Here is a 14,321-nt window from a genome sequence, read left to right as displayed (position 1 = left end):
TTTTTTTTTTTTTTTTTTTTTAGCATCTAGACTCCAATAGTCTGTGTCCAAAATATCATTTTTTTTTGTAAAGACAATGAATTTGTGGGCTCAACTCCAGTATAACCCAATCCTAGCTTAACTAGCAACACCTGCAATAACCTCTCTTCAGATGAGGTCACATTGGGAGGGACTGGGGATTTTGGCATGTGAGTATTAAGGAGTCATGTCCCAAATAACAGGCTACTGAGTCTCCATTGAGATTAGGTGGTCCCTAGCAACACCTGTTAAGATGACCAGTTAACACCACTACTCCCTAAGAAGAAAGTGGGGGTCAGGAAAACTGGACATCTGGCCTCAAAGTTAGCCAGGTTGTAACCAGCAACAGGGCCAGGAGACCAATGAGCCCAAATAAGCCCTTCCTGCGCCCTGTTACCCTCACCTTTACGCTCTGCATACATTAGATCTGGAGTCTCACACTGTTGGACCCTAGTGTCCAATCACCAAGGAGGAGGAGGAGGAGTCGCCCCAAGAGACCATCTCTCACCACAGCTGATGTAAAAGCATGAGGATTTTATTAATTCTGTCATGACAGGGTCTTCCAGCAGTCGGGAGGCTAGAAGACCCTGAGTGTCTGGTACAGGCTATTTTTAAAGGGAAAAACCACAGAAGTAAGGGGTATCTGGGGGTTGTTCTTTAACTATTATGATTGGCTTATTCAAAAAGGCTATTACCAATAATTGGCTGGAGAGTGGTTGCCAGATCAGATGAGGTAAAGGGAAACTTCTGAGGGTCACTTTCCCCCTTCCCAGGGACTAAGTCAAAACATCAGTAACTGAGTCAACATCTAAGGGTTATCATGCCCCTATTCAGGGAGATGGAAAGTTTCCAACATCTCAGTACGTGCATGCATAGCTGTTATGTCCTTGGTTCCCAGGGGAGGGGGGGAGGAAGTACTGAGAGTTGTCGGAAAATGGCTTCAGAATTGTCTTAAAGTTCTACAACACCATGACCGCAGAGAACACAGACAGTGAGGCTGAAATGGCAGGACCCCTGGGAAGTTCAGAAATCCTTACAGATTTGTGTTTAGTTCAGCACAGCATAGCCCCAAGCTGTGCTGCCATAAAAAAGACCACATTGCTGTGGATCCTGAGCCTGACTCTTAAAAATAGAGCCCTGCCTCTTACCAGAGGCCGAGCTGGCTTTCTATGGCTTTGGGTCCACACAACCCCAGCTCCCCAGTCCCCTGCCGGCACCACAGTGGATGGGTATCCTCATGCGTGAATGACACTCCCTGGAAGTTCACTCATCTGAACAGCACAGCTGAAGCCCAAAGAACAAGCCTGGAAAAGCCAGCTGTTCTGCAAGATGGCAATATTTTACAGCCACTAAGCTGCTGAGGGATGGCCGCTGCCCAAATTAACCATAGATCAAAAGAACGAGCGTGCCTTTCTGGCTCGGTGTTACTATACCTCAGAGCCATTTAAGTAGACTGTCAAAAATCTCAGCAAAGGGAGTGGAAAAAATAAGCCAGGTGCCCTTTTATTGATAGGAAATTACCCCGAAGGGTCGGATGAAGTTGTCTGAGTGGCCCTGAAAATCAGGTCACACAAACTTTGGGAAGAGCAGAGGACTTGCTGAATGTTGAGTTTGGGGGAGGGAGAAGGAGCTGCCATAGGCTTTGATTTCTGTTTCCATGACAACCCTTTCTTGCAGTGTTAAAGTAGCTTGTTGTTACTTTAACATGTAGCTTAAACCAACTCAAAGGTAACAGTTTATGGTTTGGATATCCAGGGGTCCAGAGCAGGTCTCACAGGACAAAACCCACAGTAGAGACCCTGGGGAGGAAAAGACTGGTTTTCCCAGTTCCCAGAAGCTTCCCGGATTCTATACCCCCATTCCAGGCAACAGCGGTGCCCTTTTCCGCCTCACATCCTGACCTCTGACCTTTTATCACTTCAAAGGTCCATTGTCTGCCCAGATAGGCCCAGGGGACCACCACAGCTCAAGTCCTCACTTCCACCTGTGACGTTCCCTCTGACAGCATCTCACGGCCTATGACTTCAGACCTGCGGACTTGCCACAGACGGCAAGGGTTAAAAGTTGATTTTATAAATGTGCAGATCCGTTCAGAGGTGTATGGTAATTTCCCTAAGATAGACCGCTGGTAAGTGGATGTTCTGGACGGGATGTAGAGCTGTCCAGTTCTGAAGCTTAAACATGAACACACTCAAGAGCACACACACATGCTCACACACACACACACGTGCGAGCACTCACACAGTATCCCTGCTATGCTCTTCTCTGCCAGGACACAAGGACGTGTACCACAGCCTCACTTCAGGTGACAGGGTGTGACTTAATCTGCCCACATAGAATGGTGGGCACCTGCTGAGCATGCACTATCCTCCAGCCCTGCCAGTCACTTAATGTCATCTGTCTACTCCCTAATCCACGAGGCAGAAACGTGTCCTTATAGAAATGGAGAAAGTGAACCACATGGACATCATACAATTTGCTTAGAGAGTCACCTGTCTCAGGAGAAGCAGAGCTGGCATGGGAACTCAGACCATCATGTTTTGAGTAGAGATGCCAAAATCCCCACCCCACAGATGGAAGCTTAGAAAGGAAATGGAACACAGGCTTTGGAGGACCGATACAGCCTTCATCACCAAAGCAAACTCTCATATACACTGGTTACATGGTACACCCCATTAAAGCTGCTGAATCAATACTAGGAGGGAAGTCAGTCTGCACCAGCCGCTGTTAGAAAAGCAGGACCCAGTGGGATGTAGACAAGGCCACTGCCTCCTAGGAACAGAGAAAGCTATACATAGTGTAGAGACGAGCGGGCATTTTCCCGCTCTCTTCCAAACATCTCTTCATTCTTTTAACTTTTCCTGGGTTTTTATAAATGTACCTCCCTAAGTTGATGTTTGTTTCTGATAGCAACAACCCCCTCCCCCCCAAAAGAACCCAAACTCCAAGTCCTCTTCTGCTTCCTCTGCTGTTTCCACCCCAGACTGACCGAGTTCTGTTGATCAAGGTCAGAATTAGTAGTGGGATTGGAGCAGCCTACAGCTAGAGATGGCTTTGGTGACGCTCACAGGTGGTAGAGCACTGAAACGTTTTCCCCTTTTAACAAAAAGCAGATCAGATCCTTCTTAAGAAGTAGCTTGTTGGGGCTGGAGAGATGGCTCAGTGGTTAAGAACATTGCCTGCTCTTCCAAAGGTCCTGAGTTCAATTCCCAGCAACCACATGGTGGCTCACAACCATCTGTAATGAGGTCTGGTGCCCTCTTCTGGCCTGCAGACATACACACAGACAGAATATTGTATGCATAAAAAAAAAAAAAAAAGAAGTAGCTTGTTAGAACGCTCTGGGAAGGCAAGGAGGAAAACTGAGTCTACCGAAAAGTGGGCAGTGGGATGGGGGAATCAGCCTGCTGTGCTGACATCACCCTTGTCATGGAGATTAGTGGGGGAGACTGAACATCTGAGCATCTCCTTCGAGGTCAGAAACCACACTCTGCCATGTCAGAGATGTCAGTCCATCCCGCTTTCATTCTGAAGCCTCTCAGGGGCACTGTGTGCCTACAGAGTGAAGCACAGACCACACTCCCACAAGATCACAAATGTGAGCACTTCCTCAAGAGAGAAGCAGCGACGGCTCAGAGAAGCTGAGCACACTGCCCCACATCACACAGCAAGAGCTAGGATTCATTTGTTTTCATTGGAGATGCAAGGAAAGGAGATACAATGAGCAAGAGCCCAGGTGGGTGGAGACTCATGGAGTCTGAGCCTCTCCCAAAGCCAGACAGGGTCCTGTGACAAGGCCCGCCCTCTTAGTTCCCCTGAGTCTGTCATTTAGCCCCTGGGGCATTCTCAGGAGCCCTCAGTGACTTACAGAGAAGATGGCAGCTAGGGTCTCAGTTCCACCGGTGCTCAGCGTGATGTATGGGATCTTGTCCTGAGGGATCCCAGATTCCCCAAAGATGCTATTGGTATAGAACCAGATCTGTAAAGCAGAAGAGAAAAGACATGTCATCCAGAGACCTCAGCCTCCTCCCTCAGTCAGAATAAGGTGTGAGGATGTCTCTACACCATGCCATTGAGTCCAGACTCAGAGCTGAGCTGTGCCATGTGGCCATGTGGCTTCCCCGCTTCTTCTTCTGTGGTCAAGGCTGGCGAACGTGATGGTTGGAGTCTCAGTAGTCCTCTCGAGTCAGTAACTAACCTTGGATAAGCATGCTCTGTGAGGATCAAAAACTGTTTCTACTCCACAAAACATTCTACTCTCACCCACTAGGAACTGCCATGGTGGATCTACCACAGTATATACGGTACAAACGATGCTCCTGAGGCCTGTGTAACTGTCATGGTGGATCTACCACAGTATATACGGTACAAACGATGCTCCTGAGGCCTGTGTAACTGTACATGTACAGTCAGCTCCAAAGGAAATTCCTACCCCCTGAACCCCCAAAGGCAATTCCAATATCCAGAAATGAGTTCAACCTGGACTCTAGGAGGGTCTCTGACTGTTAGATAAAAGCCAGCATTGCTCAGGAGCTTGTGAAACTGGTTTTCATCTACCAAAGGGAATCATTTCCTACACCCCTGGCATACGGGACATATGGCTACCTGAGGTGCCTATCAGCATATCGAAGCCCATGCTGGACTCTAGGCTCCCTTAGTATCCCGAGTTCCTCTTACACGCTTTAAGATCCTTTCTAACGTTCTGTCCTTCTCACCTCCTCCTCTAACCTCACTAGTCACTCTCTCACTCCTCTCTGCTCCATTCTCTATCTCTTGCTATCCTGTTATCTCTACTGTTCTCCACTTTACTGCTGGCCTAGCCCTGGTCATATCCAGTCTACTTCTTCCCTCTGCTCTGGACTCTTCCAGAGGTCTCCCGCTGTGTTCTCTCTCTCTCTCTCTCTCTCTCTCTCTCTCTCTCTCTCTCTCTCTCTCTCTCTCTCTCTCCTACAATAAAAACCTTTAATCATATCATGGACTTGTCAGCAGTTTCTTCACTGGGTCCCCTCACATACAAAAACACCGGGACGGCGACAGCTCTTGGTAGAGCCATGGACGCTCACAGCTCAGGCTCAACACTGGCTACGCTGCTCTGACGCCTGTGTGCGGAAGCCCTTGTTTCTAATCTACCTTGTTACAAACAATTGTTTCAGAAACTTCTACCCCGCAGCTGGGTAGGTTTGCAGGGACAGGTAATTCTACATGAGGCCTCATGAACACCCAGAGACACAGCTCAAATCAGTTACTGTCCTGATCCTTGCCATCAGTCGGCAGAGATGGGTCTTAACGTTCACACGAAGCAAGGGGACACTGCCCTGTGTTATCTGCCTCCCATTTGAGTGGCTGGGGGAGGTGGGACTTTAGTCTACCAAATTTGCAGGGAACAGAGGCAGCCCCTCACTAGCCTGCCAGTTCTTGTGTGGTTGAGGCTACCTATCATTCCAAACCCCCAGTGTCCCTGGATTTGTCACCCAAGCTCCCTCCCCTTTGGGTAGCCATGGTCTCCCAGACCCCATCACGGTTGGATTGCAGACTTGGTAAAAAGGATTATTTATTGTCACCCCGACTCACTGGATTTTAGGGCCACCATGCTCTCTGCCTTCCACTCACGGGGAGACAGAGCTTGAAGCCCCCACACACATTTGGTATATATTTTCCTGTAGAAGCTTTCTCCAGCTCTGCATCATCTCAGCTCAGAATCTCTCACCTGCTCCCTGGCTTTCGTGACCCCTCTCTTTTCTAGTTTCCTTTCTCTGTGCAGTGGCACAGCCGTGGGCATCCTCAGCAGGTTGAAAGTCAGTGGTAAGAGTCACTGTGCATGACATTCTGTGTTCACTGTAGGGTGGCCACGGAGAGGGCTAAGCGATCTTGCTGAAGGCATTTAGACATCGCTAGACAGGAGCTGCCCTTCACCCCCGCCCCAGTTCCAGCCTGGAGCCTGTGAGGTCTGCAGGGCTAAACTGCCCCATTCTGCCTGATCCATGAAGCACCCTGCCCCTACACCTCATTCCAAGGAAGGGGGAAGTAACTGCCTTCGCTTTGACTTCTATGTGAACTGAAGGTGATATGATTTGACAGTTTCAGGCCCTTGTGACATGAGGGAGGAAGTGTCTAGAACACTCAGAGTCATGGAGCCATGGAGCCACGGCTGCCCCCACCTCACAAAGTCTGCGTGAGCAGCTGCACCCACCTCCTCTTTTGCAGGTGGCCACAGGTTCCTTCCTGCCCTGGTTCTAACATGCTGAAGCAGCCGTGGAATACCTCGTGGGGGCTCTGAGGTCCCTCACTGCTTGGGGCTTAAGTACATAGAGCTTGAGATTCAGACAATCAGTGCTCAAATCTCCTTTCTACTGCTTCTAGCTAGAAACCTTTGAAAAAAGTCGCAGTGTTTCTGTGCCCAACAGTGAGGCCTGAAGAACAGCAACTCCTGGCCCCACAAGGCGCTATGTGTGCACGCGATCAGGACCACAGCTGAGTGCATAGTCAGGCCAGGGAGAGCAGATGACCCAGGTTGCTTTCTCTAGGTACACAACAGTGAGGTGGGAATCCAGGCTTCTGACAAAGTCCAAAGCTCTTTGTCCTGCGTCAGGCATATGAACTGGGGAGCGGGAAACAGTCACCCTCATGCCTGCAGCCCACCAGATAGATTTTTCCGGCACACCTCTGGTGCAGTGGGGCTTGAAGCCACCCTGGCAGAATTCATCCATTACAGGATATGCAGATAGGAAATTAGGTCCTGGTGGAGAAGGATCTGCCCAGCAATGTCATGGCTCTCCATCTAACAGCCTCGTTAAGCAAGAACTCCACATGTCCTTAAGACTCCAAGATTGAGCCTTAGGAAACAGAGCATCCTTTTTCTCCCCTCGGAACAAGGAGGGTCTGATATACCCGACTTTGAACCTGTCCGAGGGAGGAAAATGGCAGGATGGGCCGTGGCCAACTGGGCCTAGGCTGAGCTCTGCACTCCCCACTCCACGTTGTTCTTCTCACTTAACCAGACCAAGGCAAAAGGCAGAAATGACTAAGGAGCTGAGTGATCTCATTTTACAGCAGAGTTCCAAAAATAGAATCTGGAGATGGAGATGCTGAAATCAGGGAGAACGTGTGGCTGCTGTCTTCCTAGGCAGTCATTTCTCCTGCTGGACAGGAGCCTTCCTGCCACTCCCTCTTCCACCTGAGGACCACACCTCATAATAGCAGGGGTGCTGGACTCTCATTGGGCAGGTATAAGGCTGAGCTCCATCATCTGGGCTCCTTGGGGGTCCTCCCCACAGCTACCCCCCCTCCCTTCCTCTCTCTCTCTCTCTCTCTCTCTCTCTCTCTCTCTCTCTCTCTCTCTCTCCCCCTTTCTCTCCCTCCCTCTCTTCCTCTCTCTCTCCCCCCTCTCTTAAATGGTCTTAGTGCTGTGTGCCTAGAAGCCTGTCTGCATCCTTAAGTGGATGGAGAACTGACCACATCCCAAGGTTTCTTTACTTCTTGGATTTGGGGATTTTACCTTCTGGAACACTGGAGAGAGTTAGAGGCCTGGAGCCTCCAGAGAGGCTTCAGCTCTGGCTCCAACAAGATGAAGCCAGCACCACCAAAACTGCTTCTTCTATTTAAATCATTTTGGTCCTCTGTCCCTTTGTCTTCCCGTGCCTGTTTATTGAGAGCCATGATACTCTGTTTATTGAGAGCCAGGGACACACAGTAGGACAACAGGTGACAGTGCAAGAGACAACTGTGCGGGCTGTGTGGATAAGTCTGCTCCAACCTATCCCGTTCTACAGAGGTGGGAAGTGAGGACCAGCAAGTTCCACAGACGAAAGCCTCAGGAGAGGCTTACAGAGCTGGGTCTTGAAGTCAGACATGCAGGTCTCACATTCAGAGCCACCCACATTCTGGCCTCCCTCCCTCAGTTTCTCTGTTGATACTGATGTGTGTGTGTGTGTGTGTGTGTGTGTGTGTGTGTGTGTGTTGGGGTGGGGAAATGTACTCACTGCATTGAGTCCACACAGCTGGTAGCTGGCCATGGTGATAATGACAGTGATGACCTGCCAGCGGACAAAAGGTGCCCTCAGCAGCTCCAGCACGGACACCAGGTGGACGTTCCTCTGCACACGGCTCTCAGCCAGTACCTCCTCCAGCTCTCGGGAGACATCTTCTTTGCCCAGAAACGTTTGGAAGGCTGTGAAGGAGAACCGACAGGGATTGGGGTGTTGGCCCTCTAGGATGCTCACCTTCATTGGGCCCTACTACCTGGACATACCCTTGTCAGGGGCCTGTGATCTCCCGGAGGCTGTACAAAAACTGTGTTTGAAAATGGGGAGATAGGGGTCTAGAGACATAGCCAACTTCCCTGAGGTCACCAAGTGGGCTGAGAGAGCCTGGGTCTATCAATCACTCCCCCCCCACACACACACACACAGAGAAAATCAGAGCATGCCCAGTATTCAGATCCGTCTTCTGGGACAATCGTCCATTTATCTTTTATTTACAGTCCTGACCCTCACGCTGGGGGAAATTGCATACCAAACCTTGCTTAGAGCTCCCCCACCAGACCTGCTGTCCCAGTGAGACTCACTGGGCACCTTCTGTTTGCCTGGCCCATCCTCATTGGGTGTCTGAGGGAGGTCAACGGCCACCTGGCCACAAGTTGGCCAACCCCAAAGTTGCCTCTATGGATGGAAGAGGACTGAACCGAATGACGTCACTGAAGCCCTTTCCATGTGACTCTCTGGAATGCGGATGTCCTGAGTGTGATAAGTCTCAAACAGGAGAGTGACGATCCACACGCTCTCTTGATAGATGTATTTCCAAGTCAAGCATTGCAAATCTCTAGCCATTGGAGGAACTGTATTTTAACCCTTGTACAAGCAGACCGCTGAAATCATAACAGCCAGATCACACAGCGTGCTTTCAGTGCAGAAGCTTGAATATTCATTGTCCTCAATCTTCCCGCTACAGGGAGAGGTGGCAGCGGTGATGGCCCCTGTGGACAGTCCATTCCAGACACAGCAGGCAGTGTCCTTAATGACATGGTTCCTACACCTCAGGCGTGAGAAATTGCTCTTTTTAAGTAGAAAAGTAAAGTGGCCAAGCCGACTCCAGATTTTCCAGGCACCGAGCCCAGAAGGGCTACGGTGGTACTGCAAGCTGCTTCCCAGTCTCTCTTTGGAAGACGCGATTTAATGCTTTTGCCAGTACCAATTAATGGTACAGGTGAGAAGTGGCTGGGTTTCCACTGCACGCCAAGCTATTGTATTTTGAAATTGTTTTTCAAGTTCAAGATATAACATCCATGTCGTAAAACAGCCCTAGAGTTCGTGACCATGAAAATATTTTTCTCACCTTATCGGTATGTGTATTTCCATTACAAAATGTGGGAAACTTTATTGCCCCTACCCTTTCACCTTGAATAATTCAGTCAAATTATTATTATGATGATGCACAGAGTTCATCATAATTTCCCTCTGCAGCCTTTTCCTTGCTGACATCTCCAGGGTCTGACTCTCTCACTCCCTAAACTTTTTCTTCCCAGCATCCCCTCTTGCACTGCTATTGGATCTCTAAGTACCCCTCCAACACACACACACACACACACACACACACACACACACACACACACACATCACCTTCTGTCAGCACCAGGAGGCACCTGGCAGAGAACAGCTGCCAGGGTGATGTTTGTTAGTATGGCTTAGATGGTAAATCCAGATCCTTCCCTACAACAGGGACCTCCACTTTGGTACCGAGGACATCTTGAGCTGAGTAGCTGCAGTGGGGGCATTGGTGCATGGTAGGATGTTTGACACTGTCCCTGAATTCTGTCTTCAGCTGTGACCATCTAAAAGGCCTCGGAATATTGCCAAGCACCTCTTGGGTTGAGACAAAGAGCAAGAAGCTCCTTGTTCCTCCCAAAGGAACACACAGACACACAGAGAGATACACAGACACGCGCACACACACACACACACACACACACACACACACACACACACACACCTGTCCCACCCTCTAGCACACCACTTCCTCCCTTCCAGTACAGAATGGATCATCCAGACCCTGACCACTTGGGCCACCTTTTGCTTATTAATTTCCAGGTATTTGAGCTGCATGTTTCCTGCTTTCTATGACTGCTCTATGGAGCTGTTATTGGGGCTTTGGCTTATTTAGGTTTGGGGCTCTTGCTATAGCATAAGACCCTCTCCACCCAGAAATGTTTGTATGAGAATGTCCACCTGGAGCTAAGCTGTATGGGGGAGGGGACTGAAGGGTGCTCCAGGCAGCTAGAGGAGAGGAACCTTCAGCAGCTGAAGAACATCCTGGAATTTGAGCAATGCAGACACCCATGGACACATGTGTCTATTCCTCTCTGTTTTCTGATTCAGTGCCTGTCCATCTTCTTGTTCATTGAGCTTAAGCTCACTGGAGTGTGTGCCTGGGGTCTGGGGCCTGGGGTTGTTGGAGTGAGGCTCCAAGGACATCCTCTGCTACAGTTAGGCTTCACTGACCATTTGACTGGGCTTAGACTCATCTAGGAGACAAACGTGTGGGCATGTCTGTGGGGAAGTCTCTAGATTGACTTAACATAAGGCAAGAAGAGTCATTTAGCTGTTGGTGGCATCAACTGTGGGCCGGAGTCTTGGACTAAATAAAAAGAACTCCAGCTCTCGTCTGTCTGCTTCTCAACTGTGGATATGGTGGGAGAGCAGCTACCTCAGGCTTCTGCTGCCATGGCTAGGCCAGCTCCTGTCCTACCTTCCCCAGCAGGATGGACTATGTCCACAAACCATGAGCCCAAATAAACCCATCCTTCCTCAAGTGCTTCACGTCAGATATTTCATCACTAACACAGAGGGAGAAACTGATATTTCTGAGACCAGAAGCTGTCAGCCCTTGGGACTGAGTTCACAGTAAGAAAACCCAGCTCTCCAGTTCCATGATACCTGGGAGCCAAGATGGCCTGGGCTTCACATCCTGCCCTGCATCTCTTGTGTGACCCAGGACTAATTACCAGGACTAATTAACTACTTCCTGTCTGCTATGCTTGATTCCATGAAATGGAAATGATAAAGCCCACCTGTCAGGTTGTTTGGGTGATGTGGGATTAGACAGAAAGGGAGAGGTGATGTGGGATTCCCCTCTGTATGCTGTGAATAGCATTGGTTAATAAAGAGATTGTCTTGGCCTGTGTAGGGCAAAAGAGTAGAGCTAGGCGGGGAAAACTAAACTGAATGCTGGGAGAAGGAAGGCAGAGTTAGATGCCATGTAGCTGCCAGTGGGAACAGACATGCTGGAAACTTGCTGGTAAGCCACAACCATGTGGCAAAATGTAGATTAATAGAAATTGGTTAAATTATGATGTAAGAATTAGCCAATAAGAAGCTAGAGCTAATGGGCCAAACAATGGTTTAATTAGAACAGTTTCTGTGTGGTTATTTGAGGGCTGAGCAGCCAGGAACAAACAAGCGGCTCCTACAACAGTAGCCCCCATGACAGCTCGAGGGGACCCAGAGTGAGTGAGCAAGCTTGCATGTCTTACTCAGGGCCTCTGAGAGCCATGCTGCTGGTGCAAGCTCCATGCTAGCCTGAGGAATCCTCAGTGTGTTTGGCTATGTAGGGACCCACCAGCCCTATGGCTGGCTGTTCATTGGTAGCAGCAGGAGCTCAGTTTGCTGGAGACCACCATGGCCCTTGGCTGGCCCAACTTCTGGGCCAGGAAGTTGGGAAGCAGCTTCCTTTCTTCAGCCTCTTTGAACAGATTCACAGGTTCTCCCTTCCCTAGGTTCACATGCTTGCAGTCTGGAAGAAAGGGCTCTGAAAGCTGTGGGTGGGCGGCAACTGCACCCTGGGAGATTAGAGACAGAAGAGCTCTGTTTTTCCAGCCACTATAGTTAGTCAGCTTTCAGGGTTCCTGGCTTGATCTCTCATTCTAGTAAGTTCTAAGCATCACCTGTCCCTTGGAGATTGAAAATGGGGCCTCTTGACAAGAAAGTCTCTGAGCAAACTGACAGAAACCGTGGCCTCATTTGATCCATGCTTGGAGCATTTCCCGAGTCACTGATTGGTTTGCAGGTAGATGGAGGATGGGAAGCTGCAGAGCCTGAGAGGTAGTATCCCTATTGTGTAATCATTAGGTGTGTCCCCTACAGGGGTTTGAATGTGAATGACCCTCATAGGCTCATCGTTGATTGCTTGTTGGACCCTTTGGGAAGGATTAGGAGGTGTGGCTTTGTTGGAGGAGGTGTATCACTGGGAATACTGAGAGGTGAAATCACTTGCGGTTTTCAAAAGATTCATTCCCAGTTCGCCCTCTGCCTCCTACTTGAAGACCAAGATGTGAGCTCTCAGCTGTTTCTACCACCATGCCTTTGCTTGGTGGACGCTCACTCTCCTAAACCATAAGCCCAATTAAAAGTTTTCTTTTATAAGCCTTGGCCATGGTGTTATCAAATAACTCCCCACTGAATGATCACGTCACATTTTCACAGGTGGGCTTTGAGTTATCTCTGTACTTGGAAAGGCTGCCTGTGTCCTTGACCCAAATGCTGCATGAACTCAGTTGGTGGATCATGGTTGCATGTATACACTGCTTCTGGCTATGTCCCTCCATGGTGGGGATGCCAGGTCTATGGATCAGTCTCCACCCTTGGGACTGTATGTCACTTAATTACCTCCTTGTGTGTCCATCTCCAGACCCAGTCACTCTGTAGGCTTGGGACCCTGATGTGAATTGGGGGACATGTAGTTCAGTCTGTGGTACCTGCTGGAGTTCTTTTCTGTTGCTGTCATGAATTTCTGAGCCCTTGCATCCTGCGAGGCCAAATTGTGGGTCAGACTTTCAGCCCTGAGCTCTTCCAGATCAATGAAGTGGTGTCTGGAGCTATGTGTGCCTCACAGACTCAACAGAACTGAAATCGATCACAGTCTAACTCTGCACTTCAAACATCCCCCATGACACAGCACCATGTCTTTAAAACACAGAGAGCTGGGGCCATGGATGCTGCCCCTTAGTTGTGGGGCCTGGACAAATCATCCCTGCCTTGAGCCTTCTTCCTCAGGCTTGGTGTCTGCAAAGTCCCCTCGTGTCTATGTTCTGACTGTGCAAACATGTGATATACATAAACCAGGGCTGTGATGGTTCATCTCCACTGTCACCTTGACTAGCTTTTGAATCACCTAGGAGACACACTTCCAGATGTGTCCTTGAGGATGTTTCCCCCAAGAGGTTTAACCGAGGAGAAGGTCGTACGATCCTATGGCTTAGAACCCCAGAGTGAAGAAAAGGGAGGAAAGAAGAAAGTGAGGTTAGGATTGACATTCATGTCTCTCTGCTTCCTGGGCCCCAGAGATGGGAGAAGCAGCTGCATGCTCCTGCCGCATGCCTTCCTTGCCACAATGAACTGTAGCCTCTGACCATGACCCAGAGTAAATAATTCACTCCTGACACTGCTGTCAGACAGGTAAGCAGTACAGAAGCCTCCTCATGATCACATTCAAAACCTGACTTTACCACTTCCTTTAAGTTTCCGGGCCTCAGCTTTCTCCCCAGGAAACTGGACATAATAGCATTGATGTGGTTGCTAGTACTGAATGTCAGCATACACGTCATTAGAATGCTACCTGGCTCCTGCTGAGGTACAGGCACTATAAATACACAATAGGGGCTGGAGATGAAGCTCAGTGATCGAGCCCTTGCCTAGCATGTGCAAGACCCTAGGTCTAGTTGTAATTAATATTATATATCTGTGTGTGTGTGTGCGTGTGTGTGTGTGTGTGTGTGTGTGTGTGTGTGTAGCAATACACTGGCAATTGCAGCAGGTGCTGGCTGCATTCTCCCTCCCTTGACTAGTCTACCTTTTCTTCCTTTTCTTTGTCTAGACAGTGGGTACCAAATGTTGTAACCTTCTGCCATGGCTTAAGTTGTATACCTGTTATCATATGGTACCTGTGAATGTGAGCTCTGCAAACAGCCACCTGGTGTGCGTGGTGGTGGGGGTCACCCCAGGGTGGCCTGGTTCATCTGATTCCTGTCTTCGTAGGCTAAAGAAATTGGAGAACAGATACTGAGTCTCAGGGAAAATGTAAGCATGGAGGGGGCTGGGGAATGCGGCTGACAGCCAAGGCACACTGTGGGTGTGGGAAACACTGCAGTACAGGAAGACTAAGTATGTTAGAGCACTGAGGATGCAGGAGGATTGAGGATGAAGGAGGACTGAGGATGCAGGAGCACTGAGGATGCAGGAGGACTGAGGATACAAGAACACTGAGGATGCAGGAGGACTGAGGATGCTAGGGTACTGAGGATACAGGAACACTGA

At 49.4% G+C, this 14,321-nt stretch overlaps 1 protein-coding gene across 4 annotated transcripts in view; it reads right to left on the bottom strand.

Moving 5' to 3' along the window:
- Slc2a9 (solute carrier family 2 member 9) overlaps nt 1–14,321 on the bottom strand; it is a 124,463-nt gene that overhangs the window by 39,953 nt on the left and 70,189 nt on the right. For all 4 annotated transcript variants that reach the window (XM_050140987.1, XM_050140989.1, XM_050140988.1 and 1 more), the window contains 2 exons: nt 7,998–8,185; nt 3,887–3,997 (listed from right to left, as the gene is read on the bottom strand). In XM_050140987.1, coding sequence (XP_049996944.1) covers nt 3,887–3,997; nt 7,998–8,185 — 299 coding nt within the window. The remainder of the gene's footprint in view (nt 1–3,886; nt 3,998–7,997; nt 8,186–14,321) is intronic.

This window comes from Alexandromys fortis, unplaced genomic scaffold (assembly GCF_014885135.2).
Source record: "Alexandromys fortis isolate MF-2015 unplaced genomic scaffold, M_Fortis_MF-2015_v1.1 scaffold_7, whole genome shotgun sequence".
In the NCBI taxonomy this organism is placed as follows: domain Eukaryota; kingdom Metazoa; phylum Chordata; class Mammalia; order Rodentia; family Cricetidae; genus Alexandromys; species Alexandromys fortis.
This window is presented reverse-complemented; position numbering and strand designations above follow the sequence as displayed.